Source organism: Medicago sativa, chromosome 6, assembly GCF_051527215.1.
Source record: "Medicago sativa cultivar Bolivia chromosome 6, Bolivia_mono, whole genome shotgun sequence".
Taxonomy (NCBI): Eukaryota; Viridiplantae; Streptophyta; class Magnoliopsida; order Fabales; family Fabaceae; genus Medicago; species Medicago sativa.
The window spans coordinates 26,880,697-26,896,388 of NC_140754.1; the positions used below are offsets into that span (position 1 = coordinate 26,880,697).

At 31.6% G+C, this 15,692-nt stretch overlaps 1 protein-coding gene across 1 annotated transcript; it reads right to left on the bottom strand.

Annotated features, from left to right (window-relative positions):
- Positions 1 to 7,424: 7,424 nt before the first annotated feature.
- LOC146914248 (putative ubiquitin-conjugating enzyme E2 38) lies at positions 7,425 to 10,489 on the bottom strand. The gene is made up of 6 exons (XM_085721027.1): positions 10,439 to 10,489; positions 8,942 to 9,364; positions 8,745 to 8,799; positions 8,520 to 8,659; positions 8,141 to 8,446; positions 7,425 to 7,734 (listed from the first exon to the last, which is right to left on the bottom strand). The coding sequence occupies exons 1-6, from the start codon at positions 10,487 to 10,489 to the stop codon at positions 7,633 to 7,635; spliced, it is 1,077 nt and encodes a 358-aa protein (XP_085577153.1). The 3' UTR covers positions 7,425 to 7,632.
- Between the last annotated feature and the right edge of the window lie 5,203 nt (positions 10,490 to 15,692).

Genomic DNA, 15,692 nt, shown 5'->3' on the forward strand with positions numbered 1-15,692 from the left:
CACCCAACGCCCAAACCTTCTTCATCTCTTCAATGGAGTGGAAATTGAACTTGAAGTAACCTTTGCCAAGCGAAGTAATGGACCAGGGTTTCAAATTCGGCCACATGCCTTCCAGTTTATGCTTCAAGAACTTCGATGACAGAGGAGAATCACATTTCTGAAGTGTAACACGACCATGAAGGTTACAAAGGCACTCTGAAAGTTCAGCTTCATATTCACGTTGTGTGATTCGGATGCGGACGGTGTCGCCGATAATGACCTTAGGAGGGAGCGAAGGCAAACAGTCATCCCCATCAGCGGATACAGCTTGAGCGAAGGATTTGGGTCCCGAAGGCGCCGTCTTCGGTGACGAGAGACACGGCCAGGAGCAAATAAGCGGAGCCATAAAACAGAGAAGGAACCTCAAAGCAGAACAGAGAAAGGAACCTCAAGCAGTTCAGAGCGATGAACCCTGACCACCGGAGGAAGCAGATCAGAGAGGGATAACAAACAGAAAATGGGTTGGGTTTGGATGTTTAGATCTGTGGTTTTTTCGTGAAAGGAGTTGAGAAGAGTGTAAATTGGTGTTGAATTGATGCAAACGAGACCAGATTGGAAGGAATCGGTGGTGAAAAGACATCACCGGAATTAGGGGTGTAACGGTTCGGTTTGGATTGGTTTTCAACAAAAAAAATGTCCGAACCAATGAAATTTTCATCTGTTCGGATTGGTTCGGTTTTCACTATTTTTCAAAAAAGAAACCGAACCAAATCAATCGGTTCGGTTTGGATTGGTTCGGTTGATCGGTTTGTTTAAAAATACAATTAAAAAAAATTCATATTATCACAAAATATTTCATAGAACTATGTATATTTGTATTTCATATTTTGTTTTTTCATACAACTTTTTATAACTAACCTTACTCAATATTTCATACATATGATCCAAGATTCATAATGAATATAAATCAATGGCATAGAAAATGAACATGGAAAACAATGAAATATAATGAGTATAAATCAATGGCATAAACATGATAAAAAAGTTTATGTTGTACTTTAATTTTGCGCCTAACCATAAGTTTGTGTGAGTGTGCGGTAGGATAATATTAGTAAAATAAGGAGTGTGGTTATCATCGGATTGGTTCATCGGTTTCACGGATCTCGAAATTAAAAACCATGAACCAAACCAAACTAGATCGGTTTTAATTGGTTCGGATCGGTTTCAAACCGAACCAAGCAAGGTCGGATATTTTTTCGGTTTGGTTCGGTTTGGACTTTCGGTTTCGTTGGATTAGTCCAAACCGCTTACACCCCTAACCGGAATAACGCCGGAGAGATAACGTTACGCCGGAGAATGGGTGTTTCACATCTTCTTGGTATCTCAATTTTCCTTCTCTAGATTTCTCTTCCTAAAATCAACTTCAATTCCTTCCATATAGAATGTATAAATATCCAGAAGTCCTAGCTAAACTGGCAAAATGCCGAAATTGTTAAGCCGGATGTCATGACCGGGGTTCGAACCCCGGTACCTCCACTTGTGTGTGAGTTTATAATGGCTTTGTCATTTCGCCTATCTAAAAAAAAAATTGGTTAATAGTTAAAGGGAAAACAATTGTTGGAACTTGTGGGTTTGAAAAAATGTCTTTTATTATATGCATATGTGAAAGGAAAAAAAAAATTACAAAAGAATAGATGAAAACAAATGAGAGGCCAAATAAATAATTAACATTGTTTATGTTTCTCGTCTGATTTTAAAGTGGTAAACAATGTAATATATATCAATTTTCCATATAATAATAGAACATTTAAAAATTTATGTGAATTTTTTTTTAAAAAATCAATTATTTGATAGACAATATATACATAATACATAAATGTAACATGGGATAAAATTTACGATCTCTAACATATATAATATTTATTCTCATATGACATGCATGACTCAAAGTCATTTTTAACACACCAAAAAGAGAGAGATGTGTATTCTTTACAAAACATATTGATTGTTTATGCATATTGTTGGGTGTCGTTCGTTGCGATTTAAAAGCATGAATAAGTGAGAATGAGAAAATATCAATTGTGTGTGATTTATCTAGTATTTAAAGTTTATTTTTTTTATTTAAAATTCATTATGTGTTAATTATGTATTTTTTTGTTGTCAAAAGCATGAATCTAACATTCATATTTAATACATGAATAATGAGTGAGAATGAGAAAATATCAATTGTGTTTGATTTTCCCTAAAAAAAATCAATTCTGTTTGAGTTATCTAGTATTTAAAGTTTATTTTTTATTTAAAATTCATTATGTGTTAACTATGTTTTTTTTTCAAGTAGATTAGTGACTAGAAATTCACCTTTTTAAGATGAATAATTGGTGTTTAGAATTCGAACTCCAGCCTTCACATATATTATGCAATGTCCCTACCAATCGAGTTAAACTCACGGGGTTTAAACCACGACTCCTACTTATAATTATGTTTTAATATTTTCTTTAATTAACAAAGCATGTATTTATCAAGGTTCGATAAGTTTTTATAATGATTCTCTTTAATAAATGACTCAAGCAATTGTTGTGAGTTAGAATATTAAATGTTGTAATTACTAATTTCTTAATAACATTTAAATAGTTTACTTTTTGAATATATGGATTTTCTAGAACACATCCATTAATTTTTATGTGAGAGTTTATAACAAGTTATAACTAAAAAGTTGATAAATACACCTTGAGGTTCTAAAAAATAAGTGGGTGTATGTTACCAACTCTTATAGACATTTGTTAAAATACACCCACTTATTTTTTACTTGGAGTGTTTTAGCAAGTGATAACTAAAAAGTGGTTAAGTGCACCCTAAGGCATAACTTACTAAAACACTCCCACATAAAAACTAGCAGGTGTGTTCTAACATATACAACCACTACAACATTTTAGTTGGTTGTTTATTTGTTTAAAAGGTTGTTCAATTTCACTACCAAAAAAAAGGTTGTTCAATTTGAAAAAAAAAAGTTGTTATTATTACTGTGTCATGAGGTTTTTTTTTATAGATTTATTTGTATGCTACACATAAATGTCTTTCTTCACATATAATTTTATGCACACTATTATACATCATTAAATTTAACTTCTTTTTTTTTTTTTTTTTAAAAAAAATTACGACTTCTTTTTTATCTTTACTTTGATGCCACCAAATTATTTGTTCAAATTCTGCCACTGTACATATATATATATATATATATATATATATATATATATATATATATGATTGTACATGACACCAAAAATCTCAAAAACAATGCTTAAAAAGAGGTCTTGTCAAAAAAAAATGCTTAAAAAGAGGTGATATGGCCAGAGCTACATTGATAAACCACGTGTATTCTTTTTACATTTTCTTCGACCGTCACTACTATCCTTTTGTTTATGAGACATTTTTTAGTAGAAAAAGTGATTCTCACATCTCCATAATTATGATCGGTGAGAGGGTTCCACAAATTGAGTGTTACTCATAAATTAGTTTGAGTTTACGTTTTTAGGTGTCAAAAAAGTGTTAACTCTAAGGTAAACTCGGTTTTTGATTAAATCGGAATGTTTGACAAGTTTGATATAGTTAACACGTATTAAACTCGTGTAAATTCGACCGAGTTTACGTTTAAAGAAACATTTTTTTGGGACCATTTTCTTTCAAACCCAATTCTTTTTTCAGTCCAAGGTACTGAAATTAATGTTAAAGTGAGTTCAAGCCATGTATTTTGTTCTAATATTGAAAATCCTTTATCATCCGAAGGAGAATTTGATGAAGTTGGAGATAAATAACCGATGATAATGATGTTAAGAAACTTTAGAATGATTGAACTTTTGATGAAATTAGAGGAAATTGCACTCACCTCCCCTAAGATTTATTAAAATGACACTAACACCCCCTCTAGTTTCAAAATGAACATTAACATCCCTTAAGTTTTCAACAAATAGATAAACACATCCCTTCTTAGTTAACACCGTTAAATTGTCCGTTAACCTTTTTTATTTTTTTGATAAAAAAAACCATGCATGTGTAAACATGCAACTTCCATATGCTAGGGTGCTTTATCATCACATCATACATCTTTTGCTTCCACCGTAGTTTTTTTTTTTCTTTTTTCTTTTTTGATGATACAATCAACTAGTATCTTACTCCATTTTTTTATAGTGTATCGCTTGTTTTTTGCAAGAAAATAATTCTCATTTTTTTAAACATTGAAGGTCTACAGAAACTCAAATTCAGTATAATTGTCACACGACCCACAAACAAGGCATTATTCAAACCTTCTCATCAAGATACATAGGCAAAACATAAACCTTTCTTCTCATACTTTCCAGATTTCATTCACAGGTTTGGAAGAACAATGTGCCCAAAATTGTGTCAAGCACTTCTATAATGAATATTGTCATAACTTATAAAATACTCTGAAATACTAGTATAACATAACTTATCCAAATTACTCTCTCAAAAAAAAAAAAAAACTTATCCAAATTATATAAACCATTAACTTCTCTGAAATACTAGTATAACAAATAATCTCGAACCCCCTCTTGTATAACAAAATCTCTAAGAGCGGTTCACATCACTAAATAATAGACCAACTTCAAGGTTCCCTTTTCGATCAAAGTCATGAGCAAATATTTTTCCTTTGATACCGCTATCAGAATAAATCAACACTTTATTAGAATTTTCAGAAGCAATAAGATCGTGTTTTTCTTTAAAATCACTAAGTTCATCAAAATTAGTCTCATTATCCTTTTTTTTTTTTTTTTTTTTTTCATTTATGTAACTAGAACCTAAGTGAATTTTATCACTTTCATTTTTATGAGGCTCACCACTCCCATTCAGCATAAGACTCGCTAATTATAGTATCATGGACATGACTAACAACTTCAACACGCTCATGATTAAGCAATGTTGAATAAACATGGATACAAATACACATCTTATAAAGCTTGAATATCTCAAGAACATGATAATCAATTTTGATGGGGATTCACTAATGTCATCAACCGAATCCAAATAAGAGTATTGATCAAGATCAGCATTCAACAAAGATATACTTCTTTCTCCACCAAAATGAACCGACAAATGTAAACATCCTGTGTTAGGTGAACCATAGCCATTGTTCTCCATTTTCCGAGCTTTTCTGGAATAAAATCACATTAAAGATTGAGTAAATACATCAATTCATAACCTAATAGAATAAGAAGAAATTGTGAATGAAAAATAAGTATAAACACACAACAAAATATAGATAACAATTTCATAACCAATACTACGAAAAATCAATTCATAACTAAGAGTTTATGAAGCTCGATTTCTGATGAAAAAAAATATATATTTAAACACAGATGAGTACGAGAACTATGGAGAGCAAACACGAAACAGTGATATGACAGCGATCGACAACTAAAAAAAAAAAAGAATTGTGAGCGAAAACAACACCCCAGAAACCAGAAAGAACAATGTCGCAATAACCATTGAGTGCGACGAAGACATCGATAGAGAGAATACACAGGAACAGTGGTCAGTAGTGAGTGATGAAGAAGGATGATCAGAGATGGCAATGACAAGTGAGGGTGAAGATGAACAACTATGGAGAGAAGACAAAAGGTTTCTATTAGAATCGCATGATTTTTGGCGGTTTTGAGAGAGAGGAAACACAAAGGCCACATGACCTAATTATGCTGATTTCTAGCGGAGACTTAATAGAATGTAACAGAGGGGAGGTATATGATGGTTTTGGATAGGTTTATTAACAACTTCAGAAACTTATGAAACTTGCTTTTTTGGATTGTTTAGATTCTTATGAAACTTATGATTTTGCAAGTTAATTTTGTATTTTGATGTTAAGTTGAACATAACTCTTTATTATGAAGGTTATGTATACTTTGTCTTGATAATTAAGTCATATTTTGCACTATTAACCTAGTTATAATATTATATTAGTTTACATATATCATGTATATAATAAATTTTATATAATTTTAATTTTAGATAAACTCGTACGAGTTTACGAATCTACGATTCGAGTTTACATAAGTAAAACGAGTTGAGGTAAACTCTCAAGTTGTAAAACCTTACATTGAGCCATTCCAAACTCCACGGCCCAACACCACGACGAGACCCAATCGGAGGACAAGAATTAGTTCGCTAAACACGCTTAAAAGTCTCAACTCTAGAATGCACATGCGGAACACTACAAGAAGAAAAAGCTTCCTTAATTACCGACACTTACTGCTCTTGTCCACCCCATGCAAGTTAATTAGAGCTAACGTGATGCAACACCTTGTTAAAGTTAACATCAGCTGAGCACACTTTATGTAATACAACTTCTCAATGGTGCGCCTTGGCCAAAACGTGTTGAATATGAGCGGACTCGGAATCATTTTCATCTTCGAACGAACAAGTGTCTTCGACCAAAAAGAATCCCCACTCTTCAACAATTTTCACCTCCAACAAAACTCCATCAACCATTATCTTATCAACCACATTGACCACCTCCAAAGATGAAATAGCCAATAAGATACGTGCATAATCAAACCTTTCTTTATCCGGCATTCGACTATCCGTCCTAAGGAACGACCACACTCAAAAATACATAATTTAAAAAACCTCTCATTCCATGCATGCAACGGTACCTGATAGAGGCGAACCCACACACCACTTTAAAAAGCAACAACTTTCTTGTTCCAAACCGAAGGAGAAGTAAAAAAGTGATGGAAAAAAAAATCCAAGGCACCATTAAAGTGATGGAAGAACTTTTTATGATGGAAGACAAAGGTACAACAAAAAGTCTTCCTCTTTGTGCAACTCTCAATAGTACATCAAAACACCTTTTCTTTAAAGCCTTGTCTCAACCTCTCCAAGAAATCGTTCTCAAGTGAATGAATACAAGCAAGAATACAACAATTTTTTAAAAGCATATATACAATTTCGAAATTTAATTTAAAACTCAACTATCTAGTAGAAAATCTCACAAAATTGTGAAGATTAGACTAGCCCACGTTGGGTGAATCAGAATAATTTTTTGTGTATGATCTCTCTTTCGAAATCTCATTTAATTTCCAAAAAACACACACATCACACTAGCTATATTTTTTGCTGACATCAATTCCAAGTCATACTTGAAAAAGTTTGATCGATAATTTTTTAATAGATCACAATTCAACCTCCTTTCTTGTGATATTATTTTACTTCAGTTGAGTTCTCTTTCATGTAGAGAATACTTCTACACATTTTCTTTGCCAAGGATGACAAAGGTGACCACTTATGCTGGATTCAGACAAACATCAAAATGTCTCAAAGATAACGACCTAGACGTCTGAAAGATGGCGACCTAAAGTACATGACTCGGTCTAAAATTACGACGGTGTTCAACATTTGCAATAACAATTAATGATAATATGTAAAACTAAAAGTAATACGAATGAGTTCAGATCGATAAGCAAATGATGACCCAACAAAGTGTCACATACCGACATTGTTTAGTTACTAATTAGTAGTTTTGAGTGAAGTCTCAAAATTTGGGTTTTCACACAGAATGTTTTGTTCTTGTTCAACTAAGGAATTGCTCGCATTGCTTAACTCCAATTCTTGCAAACTCTTTAACAAGGCTTTTCATGCATGAACTTAACCAATTCTTATCAGGAACAACTTCCATGTAGCCTTGCAAGCCCCCAGAATATCATGAGCTCGGCTGACGAAATGATCCACAACCAAGTCCTTAAATTCCTGAAACCAAAAATAAGAGTTTAAATTTTAAGTATGAGGGGATCATTGGTTTGATTTGTAATATATATTTTTGCACTAAGTAAGTGAAATATATATGCTACTGACGTATAACATTATGTAATAATTTTTTTAATGTATCCAAGGAACAAAAGTAGTATGATTCTTGTTATTTGATAAATTGGAATACTAAGGAATTTAACATATGATTTCCTTTTTACTATCCTAAAATAGGTTTTGAAAAGCTTTATTTGTATATGATGTATCCTCCTAATATAATACATGTAAGATTGTGTTCCCTACATTTTCCAGTATTTTTTTTGTCATCTTTCTACGACGCACTACAGGTGAACATGGCAAAGAAAACTTGTTAAATTATATCAAAATTGAACCAAGGATAGAATCAAACCTTTGGAGGGGATTCTAACGCAGATATCATTGTCTCCAACGAACTAAGGAAACTATGGAACATTCTGTCCTGAAGAACTAGTGCAGCTACGAGTCCAAGGGTACGGGTTGGATTTTCTGTCAAGATTAGACCTTGAATGGACACTAGAATCTGTAGAGTTGTGGAAACATATGGAATCCATGTTTCCGTCCCGAAGCCCTTGTTCGTGGTGTGAAGTAGACTAAGGCATATAATACCATCAGTAGTGAAAACTGGATTATATACATATGATTTGAGAGTGACGAGCTGCCATAAAAAGATGCGGCCCTTTTGTCAGACTTATATAAAAAGTGTGACGACAACATAATCTTAGTCGGATATAGTATCCTCAACCACTTACCGGCGGTACAATGGGATAATTACTCGGAAAGTAAAGATCGAAAAAGAAAAGACCATCATGGTAAGGAGTTCCTTCTGCTCCAATAATAACAGCCCTCAACAGATCCATCCTTGTTTCATAAACTCGAACAAATATTAAATCTGATGAGGATAAAATAAAGAGTCAAAGTAACGACGAGATTAATTGAACAAGCTATTTTATAACAGAAATTCTAAACAAACTAACCCGGCAAACAATCCTCCAAAATCTTCCACTCTTTCTGGATTATTTTAACCCACTTCTTTGTACGCTGATCAAGAAATAGGTACATTCTTAGATTGGTATAAATAAGATAAGAGCATAAACAAAATGGGTTTTTGAAAGTATAAAAAATATAAAGTTACCGGCTTCGTCGAGGATTTTTCATAAGCATAGTGATGGACATAAGAGTAACAGTAGTCAATAATGTCAAATTGCTTAAAACTTTGGAATTTCCTCGTAATTTCGTCTTTGCAATTTGCATGGCATGAACTACTACTGCTCCCTTCCTGATTAGCACATTTAGATTCGGTGGCAGCCGGTTTCTTGCCTGCATGTAGAAGCTTCCCGACATCTGGATTATCGACCAAGCTAGTAGACTTTATTTTACTCTGGAAAGATTTCGACAAATTCTCATACTCGGATGCCTCTACTCCTAATGAAAGATTCAAACCATGACCACTGGGTTGTGATTCAACTGATTCAACTTCACGAGTGGATTCAATTGCCTTCCCTTTGTTACTTGTACAGACTTTTTCGCCAATTATCACTAAATCATCAGAGTCCTTATCTTCATCGTCAATGACAATTACATCGTGCAAAATGGCCTAAAAAATTAAAATACAATAATTATAAGCTGTAAAATAGCAATCATTGATCAACAATGACGTAATGTTATTCCAAAAGCAACTGTTGTTTTCAAATTGAAAAAATCAACTATAGGCTTGTTTGGATTGTCTTATTTGAACTTATCTACTAATTAATATAAGCACTTGTTGTTACAGAGTTCGGAAGAACTTATAAAAACAACTTATGACGTTTTCATAAGTTGTTTTCAATTTATTTTCATTAACTCTCCTAGATAGCATATGAAAAACAGTTTATAGATAATACAAAATAGTTTAATCTTATTTTGAGCCCATGTTACGCCTTTTTTTCTAAAAAAAGAAAATCACATTCTAAAGTAAAATAATCACTTCTAGGAGTTTTCATCTATTTGTTACATATATTAAAAAAGAAAATCTTAAAACATATTCAAGTGAGAACTTGTTTAGGGCGGCTTCTCATAAAAATGATATTTTTTTCAAAGAAGTGATTTTCATTAAGGTAAACCAACATGAAATAGATTTTCCTTTTTAAAATTTTCTAAAACTAATCTCTAAAAATAATCAATTTCCCTATTTTATAATCCATGGAAATAGTTTATACATAATGAACACTTGTGCGCGTTTAAGCTATAAGCTACAAATTAAAGTGTTTATCCAAACATAACCTATGTTACCCTAAAATCCTTTAAATTCCATCATCCTAGCAGACCTAAATAAAGTCATTTTTTTCTTTTCATTTCTAAAACTCAATATTGGCACAAAGACCGACTAATCCGAGAGACCAATCCCACCAATCAATAGTAAGGGAAATTTTTGGCACTCAAGGTATTCAAACATGAGGCTTAAAGATGAGTACACTCCTAGGTCCCAGGCTTCCGTACCAGTGAACCTTTATTTTATTTTAAACCCTAAATTAAAAGGAAACAAAAGAACCTGTACAAATTATAGCAAGAGAATCACTTAGTGACAAGAAATCAAAGCCATGCATGTATTGCAGTTATCTCAAAATAATGAAATTGAAGAACAGTGAAAGAAAAACGCAAAAGCAATGAAAATAGAAGCATGCATGCATACAGGTTTATGCTTTTTGAAGGGATGAATCTCAACGATGTTATCTTCATCCATCTGAAACTGTTGCTACCACCGTTCTTCTCAAAGTCTCTTGATTAGGGTTTCATTTGAAAAAAAACCTATCAAAACACGATCTTTTTTTTTTTTTGAGGAAATATCAAAACACGATCTCGACTTGTATTAACATTTTTTTGGTAGTGAAAAATAAGTTTAACATACGAAGAACGATGAATGAATATAAAGGAACGTTATTCACTGCAGTCATAAAGTTGATGCAGTCATGCAGTCAAATTAAATACAGCCATTTGATCAAAATAGTGGTCCAGATTCATTTCCCCTTAAAATGCACAAAACAGGCTAACGAAGCAAAACTCCACTTTCCAATACAGAGATATTATTGGCGCATTCAAGCCCTTTTGTGATTTTTTTCACATCTGTTCTGAGATTCAAAACAGCGTTTCTTCACATCTGTTCTGAGATTCAAGCCAAAAATGAACCTCACCTTCTTCTACGCCAGTTGGTTAAACTCAAAGCTTTGTGATTTTTTCCAGGTTTGTTATGTTTCATCACATCCTTTTTCGATTATTTTTGTTTGTGCATTCATGGCTGTTTTTTTGTATAGCCATTGATTTTGTTAGTTTAAACATGGGTGAATTTGTTTTTGCCATCGATTTTGTTTCTTTAAACATGGATGACTTTGTTTTTGCCATAGCTTTCTATTTCCATATTTTACTCTCTTTTCTTGTAGTTTTATCACGTTGATATAGTTTTCCATTATCACTAGCAGATAGTGTTACTTATGTTTTGATTAATTTTATTTTTATTTGAATTCCACAGGTTTGGTATAATAATGACAATCATTACAACACCCACTGTTGGTATGGAATTTGACAGTGGAGCGGTTGTTGGCGGAGGTGGATCGTATTGCATCCGCCGGAGTTATAAAGCTTGATGAATTGACCATTCATGTTCACCAAGGAAGATTATGAGGTGTCAAGGAGGTGCCGGAGAAGTGGAAGCAAGAAGAAGAATCTTTAAAAGTGAGGAGATGAAGTATGCGTTCTGAGTTTTCTCTTTTTTCAATCCTGTGTTTTGAGTTTAAAGTGGAAAAAAAAGAGCAGTTGAATCCTGACGGTTATTTTGATCAAATGACTGTATTTATTTTGACTGCATGACTGCATCAGCTTTATGACTGCAGTGAATCACATCCCGAATATAAATTGAATTGAATTCCTAAAAAAAAGAATATAAGTTGAAAAAAGGCGACCACAAAGAGAGAGGAGACCATAAGTTTAGTTTTTTTATTTTATTTTTTTTACAAAAACCTTATATTGTCATCATTAATATTTATTGATTTTAATACTATTTAATTCATTGTGATTCTGTGAGGAAACATAATCAACACTCTTTTGTCTTGCACTAGTGTAATGCCCCGTGCCAAGCACGAGATACATTTTATTTAAAATTATTTAACAGGTTTTACATATTAACATATTTTTTAAATATTATTGTTTTTGTTTCTTTTCATCCATAATTTCGGCGTCATGTGGTATTTTATCTTTATATTTAAAATTGAAACAATAAATCATCATTTATTGAGATAAAAAATGTTAAATTTTATAAAGCGATGATTATTTTTGTGAAAGGGATAAAATATTTAACAAAAGTACAATTAAGCCTAAAAGATAAAAACACTATAAATAATTAATATATTCCCAAAAAATTAACCAATTGGTAAAAGTTCATTTTTTTAAGGGAAATTAGTAAGAGTTCATATTAGATTTGATTTATCAGTCATTCAATATATCCATTTATCAAATGGATTTGATTACCTATGTTTTAATTTTCCACTCATAATAAAAAAAAATACTTAATTTCAATACTCTCTCAGATCTCAATTATAAACAAAAATACCTAAATTCAAAAATTTAGTTGTATCAATTATTATTCTGGATTTCATAAATAATACAACATTCTCAAAAGTTAATCTATTAAAACTTTCTTTCATGAGAATGTAAAAGTCATTAAAAATAAACTTACATGAATTAAAATATATTTTAGGATAAATTGACGGCCTATGAAGGACACGCCATAGATGTGTTAAAATAAAAAGTAGGATAAGAGGGGGGGGGGGGGGGGGGGGGGGGGGGGGGGGGGTGTGCGCGCGCAAACCAAACCCTCAAAATGTTAAGACAGTCTATAACATAGAAGACCAAGTATATTCTTAACTAAATCTTCACTAATCTGAACATGTGTGAAAGACCACCAAATAAAATCATTGATAGACTGACCTAAAGTACCCAACTTATCTGCGTAACAGTTTTCCTATCTGAACATGACATCATGAAATTCATTGATTGCAGTGGAGTAAGACAGTTAAACCATCTATTTTTGATATGCCAAGGAACAATTTGAATTACTTGATGCCTAAGGTAACCATTTTTGAATCACTTTCAATCCAAATATTATGCCAATTTTTCTGGTAAGCACATTCCATTGTAAGAATGACTGCCATAATCTAAGTAAACAGAGCATTACAAATTGCAAGGTTTGAAACAAAACAACCAAAACTCTCTCCATGATTGTTTTTGTAGATGCCTACAGAAGCTGTTGGTCTTGGATAGCCTTAAGTTATGCCATCAGTATTACACTTTATCCAACTATGGATAGGTGGTTGTCAAATAACCTCAATAATTTTTGTGTTCTTTGATGATGAGTATCCATTTTAAAAGCTTTCAAAATAACAAAATCAAAGATAGTTGGACCATTTGTTAGCTTTGTCCTACCAGATAGAGAAGCCTGAGTTGTGATCATAGCAATAATTGCATTTCTAGCAAGTCTTGGTTTTTTTTTTGGTTACAAAAGTCTTGAATTATTGAATTTGGTTATTTCTACAATACCACATAGGATAAACAACATTAAATAGAGACAAAGTAAGTTATATTTGATTTGAGATTAAAAAAATTAATTATTTATTTATATTTAAGATTGGAAAGAGTCCCTAAAAAAATATTGGAGATAGTATTTTTCTCAGAAACAACTTATCTATGAAGAGAGAGAAAATGAGAAAACAATTTTCTTTAATATCTTCCCTCAATTTTATTTTATTGGAGATCAAAGGGTCACAAATTAAAACACTCTAAATTAATGTCCTTTTACTTTACCGTAATTCTGATATTCCAATCATTATTTTCCATTTTTCAAAAAGAACAATCCCTCCTTCTCAAAGTTCCTAATTGAAACCGACAAACCCAAACGCGGGGAATAAAAAGGTATAAGATATGTGTCAACTCCCTCGATTGAATGTAGAATTGTTTTTCATTATAAAGACTGAACTCATCTAATATCATAATCTATATGGAACCTTTTGAAGTTAAAGTGTGACCAAAATATGGAGCATAAAAAAGACATAAGTAAAGTGTGACCAAAAAATTCTCTCTACTAAAATAATAATACATTTTCTTTAGTTCATTTGTCTCTATAATTTCAGGGTTGAACGTGATCCTAGTTGATGAAAAAAGATTTTATAATATTGATTTTCCTATCCCTAAAGAAACAAATAAAACGATTTAAGTAAATGAATAGATTTTTACTTTCCAATCATATTAAACAATCAAGTTGATAATTATAAACAAAGAGTTTAATTCCTCAACATAATATCTACAGAGAGTACATTCAAACCGATATATCTTAAAATGAAATTGACAAATAATCAAAATTATAATTAAATACCATAGTCTATTCCATATTAAAAATAAAAAATAAAAACAAATAAAGGTCACTCATTCGAATTCAATTCAATGACATTCATTTTAGTTCTTGTATTATATCTTTTGTATTCTATTTCAATACCACCTCAGTTGGTTTAATTTATTTCATTCTTTAAGGCTCCCACAAGTATAACTTCTTCCATTGAATCCTTATTTTTTTTTGTTTTTATTTTTGTGAGGAGGGAGTAAGGAATCTAGAAAGGTTAATTGGATTAAGAGAGATAAGGTGTATCTTGTTCAATATATAACTTTTTCCATAGAATCCTTAATTTAATTATTATATTTATTTTTGAATTTGTGTAAAGTTTAAGACATAAGTAAAACGTAAATTGATAATATGAAAACTGAAATATTTTTCATTGAAGTGTCAATACATGCAACAATATTGATTTATTCAATTGAAAATCGTAATTCCGTTGTCTATAACATGGACTTTATTCTACTACATTAAAAACAGACACATAACATTGACATAATGGATAAACAACTTAAACGTAACCAAGTCACTTGTAAATATTATTTCTCTATCTACACAATCTTTTTGACCAGTTGAACAATTGCGTCAGATGTCCCGCGATCTTCGTTTATTGGCAACGTTCTCTTCTTAGGAGGTGCAAATGATTAAGAATATGAGTCAATAACATCTTTCGCGTTTACATCCTGTGGAGTTGTGGGACTTGTTTCAGAAAACTTATCCATTAAATCCTATCATAAAAATTGTCAAAAGAGTACATTTAAGCTTACCAATAATACACGTTTAAAAAAAAAAACATACAAAAAATAAAGCTTAGCAATTTGAATCCTGTTCAATGACATTCATTTTAGTTTTTCCACCATCTCTTCATATTCTCTTTCAACACTCACTCTAGTCATGACTCCAATTACATCTGCATATATAACACAAATTAAAATATTGATTAAATTACAATTTAATATTATAAGAATATAATGTATACTTGAATCATATTAAACAAAACGTTTTATTAGCATTAAAAAAAGATCTAAACGGTTACTTAATTATTAAACCTATTAATTCAACCTTTAAGGTAATTATACAACGTTTAAAAATAATGTGTAACATTGAAATATCATTAAAAAACAAAATATATATGAATGAGAAAAATCAAGGTTGAAAAAAAAATATATTGAAAAATAAAACTATTTTCACCAAAAAGTAATTAATTTATTATTGTATTATTGTAAATAAACAATATCAAATAATCCAATTGATACGAAGAAAGGGATAGTCACTTACCAACCAAGTAGTTGTTGTAAAAATCATTGAAAACATCAGATGCATGTGTTATGAATACACGTTTGTTGGGACTAAAGCAGTTTTAGATAGTTTGACTTTTTTGTTGATTGTGAAATTCAGTTGATGGTCGATATGAACCACTGTTGCATGCAACATCAAATGAGGAAATCGTGAACATCATTCCCTCTTGGAGTTGCTCCATGAACTTGTAGATCAATATTCTTCGTATAGA

Excerpts from the sequence above, each read along its gene's own strand:
- LOC146914248 (XM_085721027.1), bottom strand. The coding sequence starts at position 10,489 with ATGGATGAAGATAACATCGTTGAGATTCATCCCTTCAAAAAGCATAAA. Across the intron at positions 8,800-8,941 it reads TTGACTACTGTTACTCTTAT|AAGTGGGTTAAAATAATCCA; the intron begins GTCCATCACTAT and ends CAGCGTACAAAG. Across the intron at positions 8,447-8,519 it reads ATTATCCCATTGTACCGCCG|GGCCGCATCTTTTTATGGCA; the intron begins GTAAGTGGTTGA and ends GTCTGACAAAAG.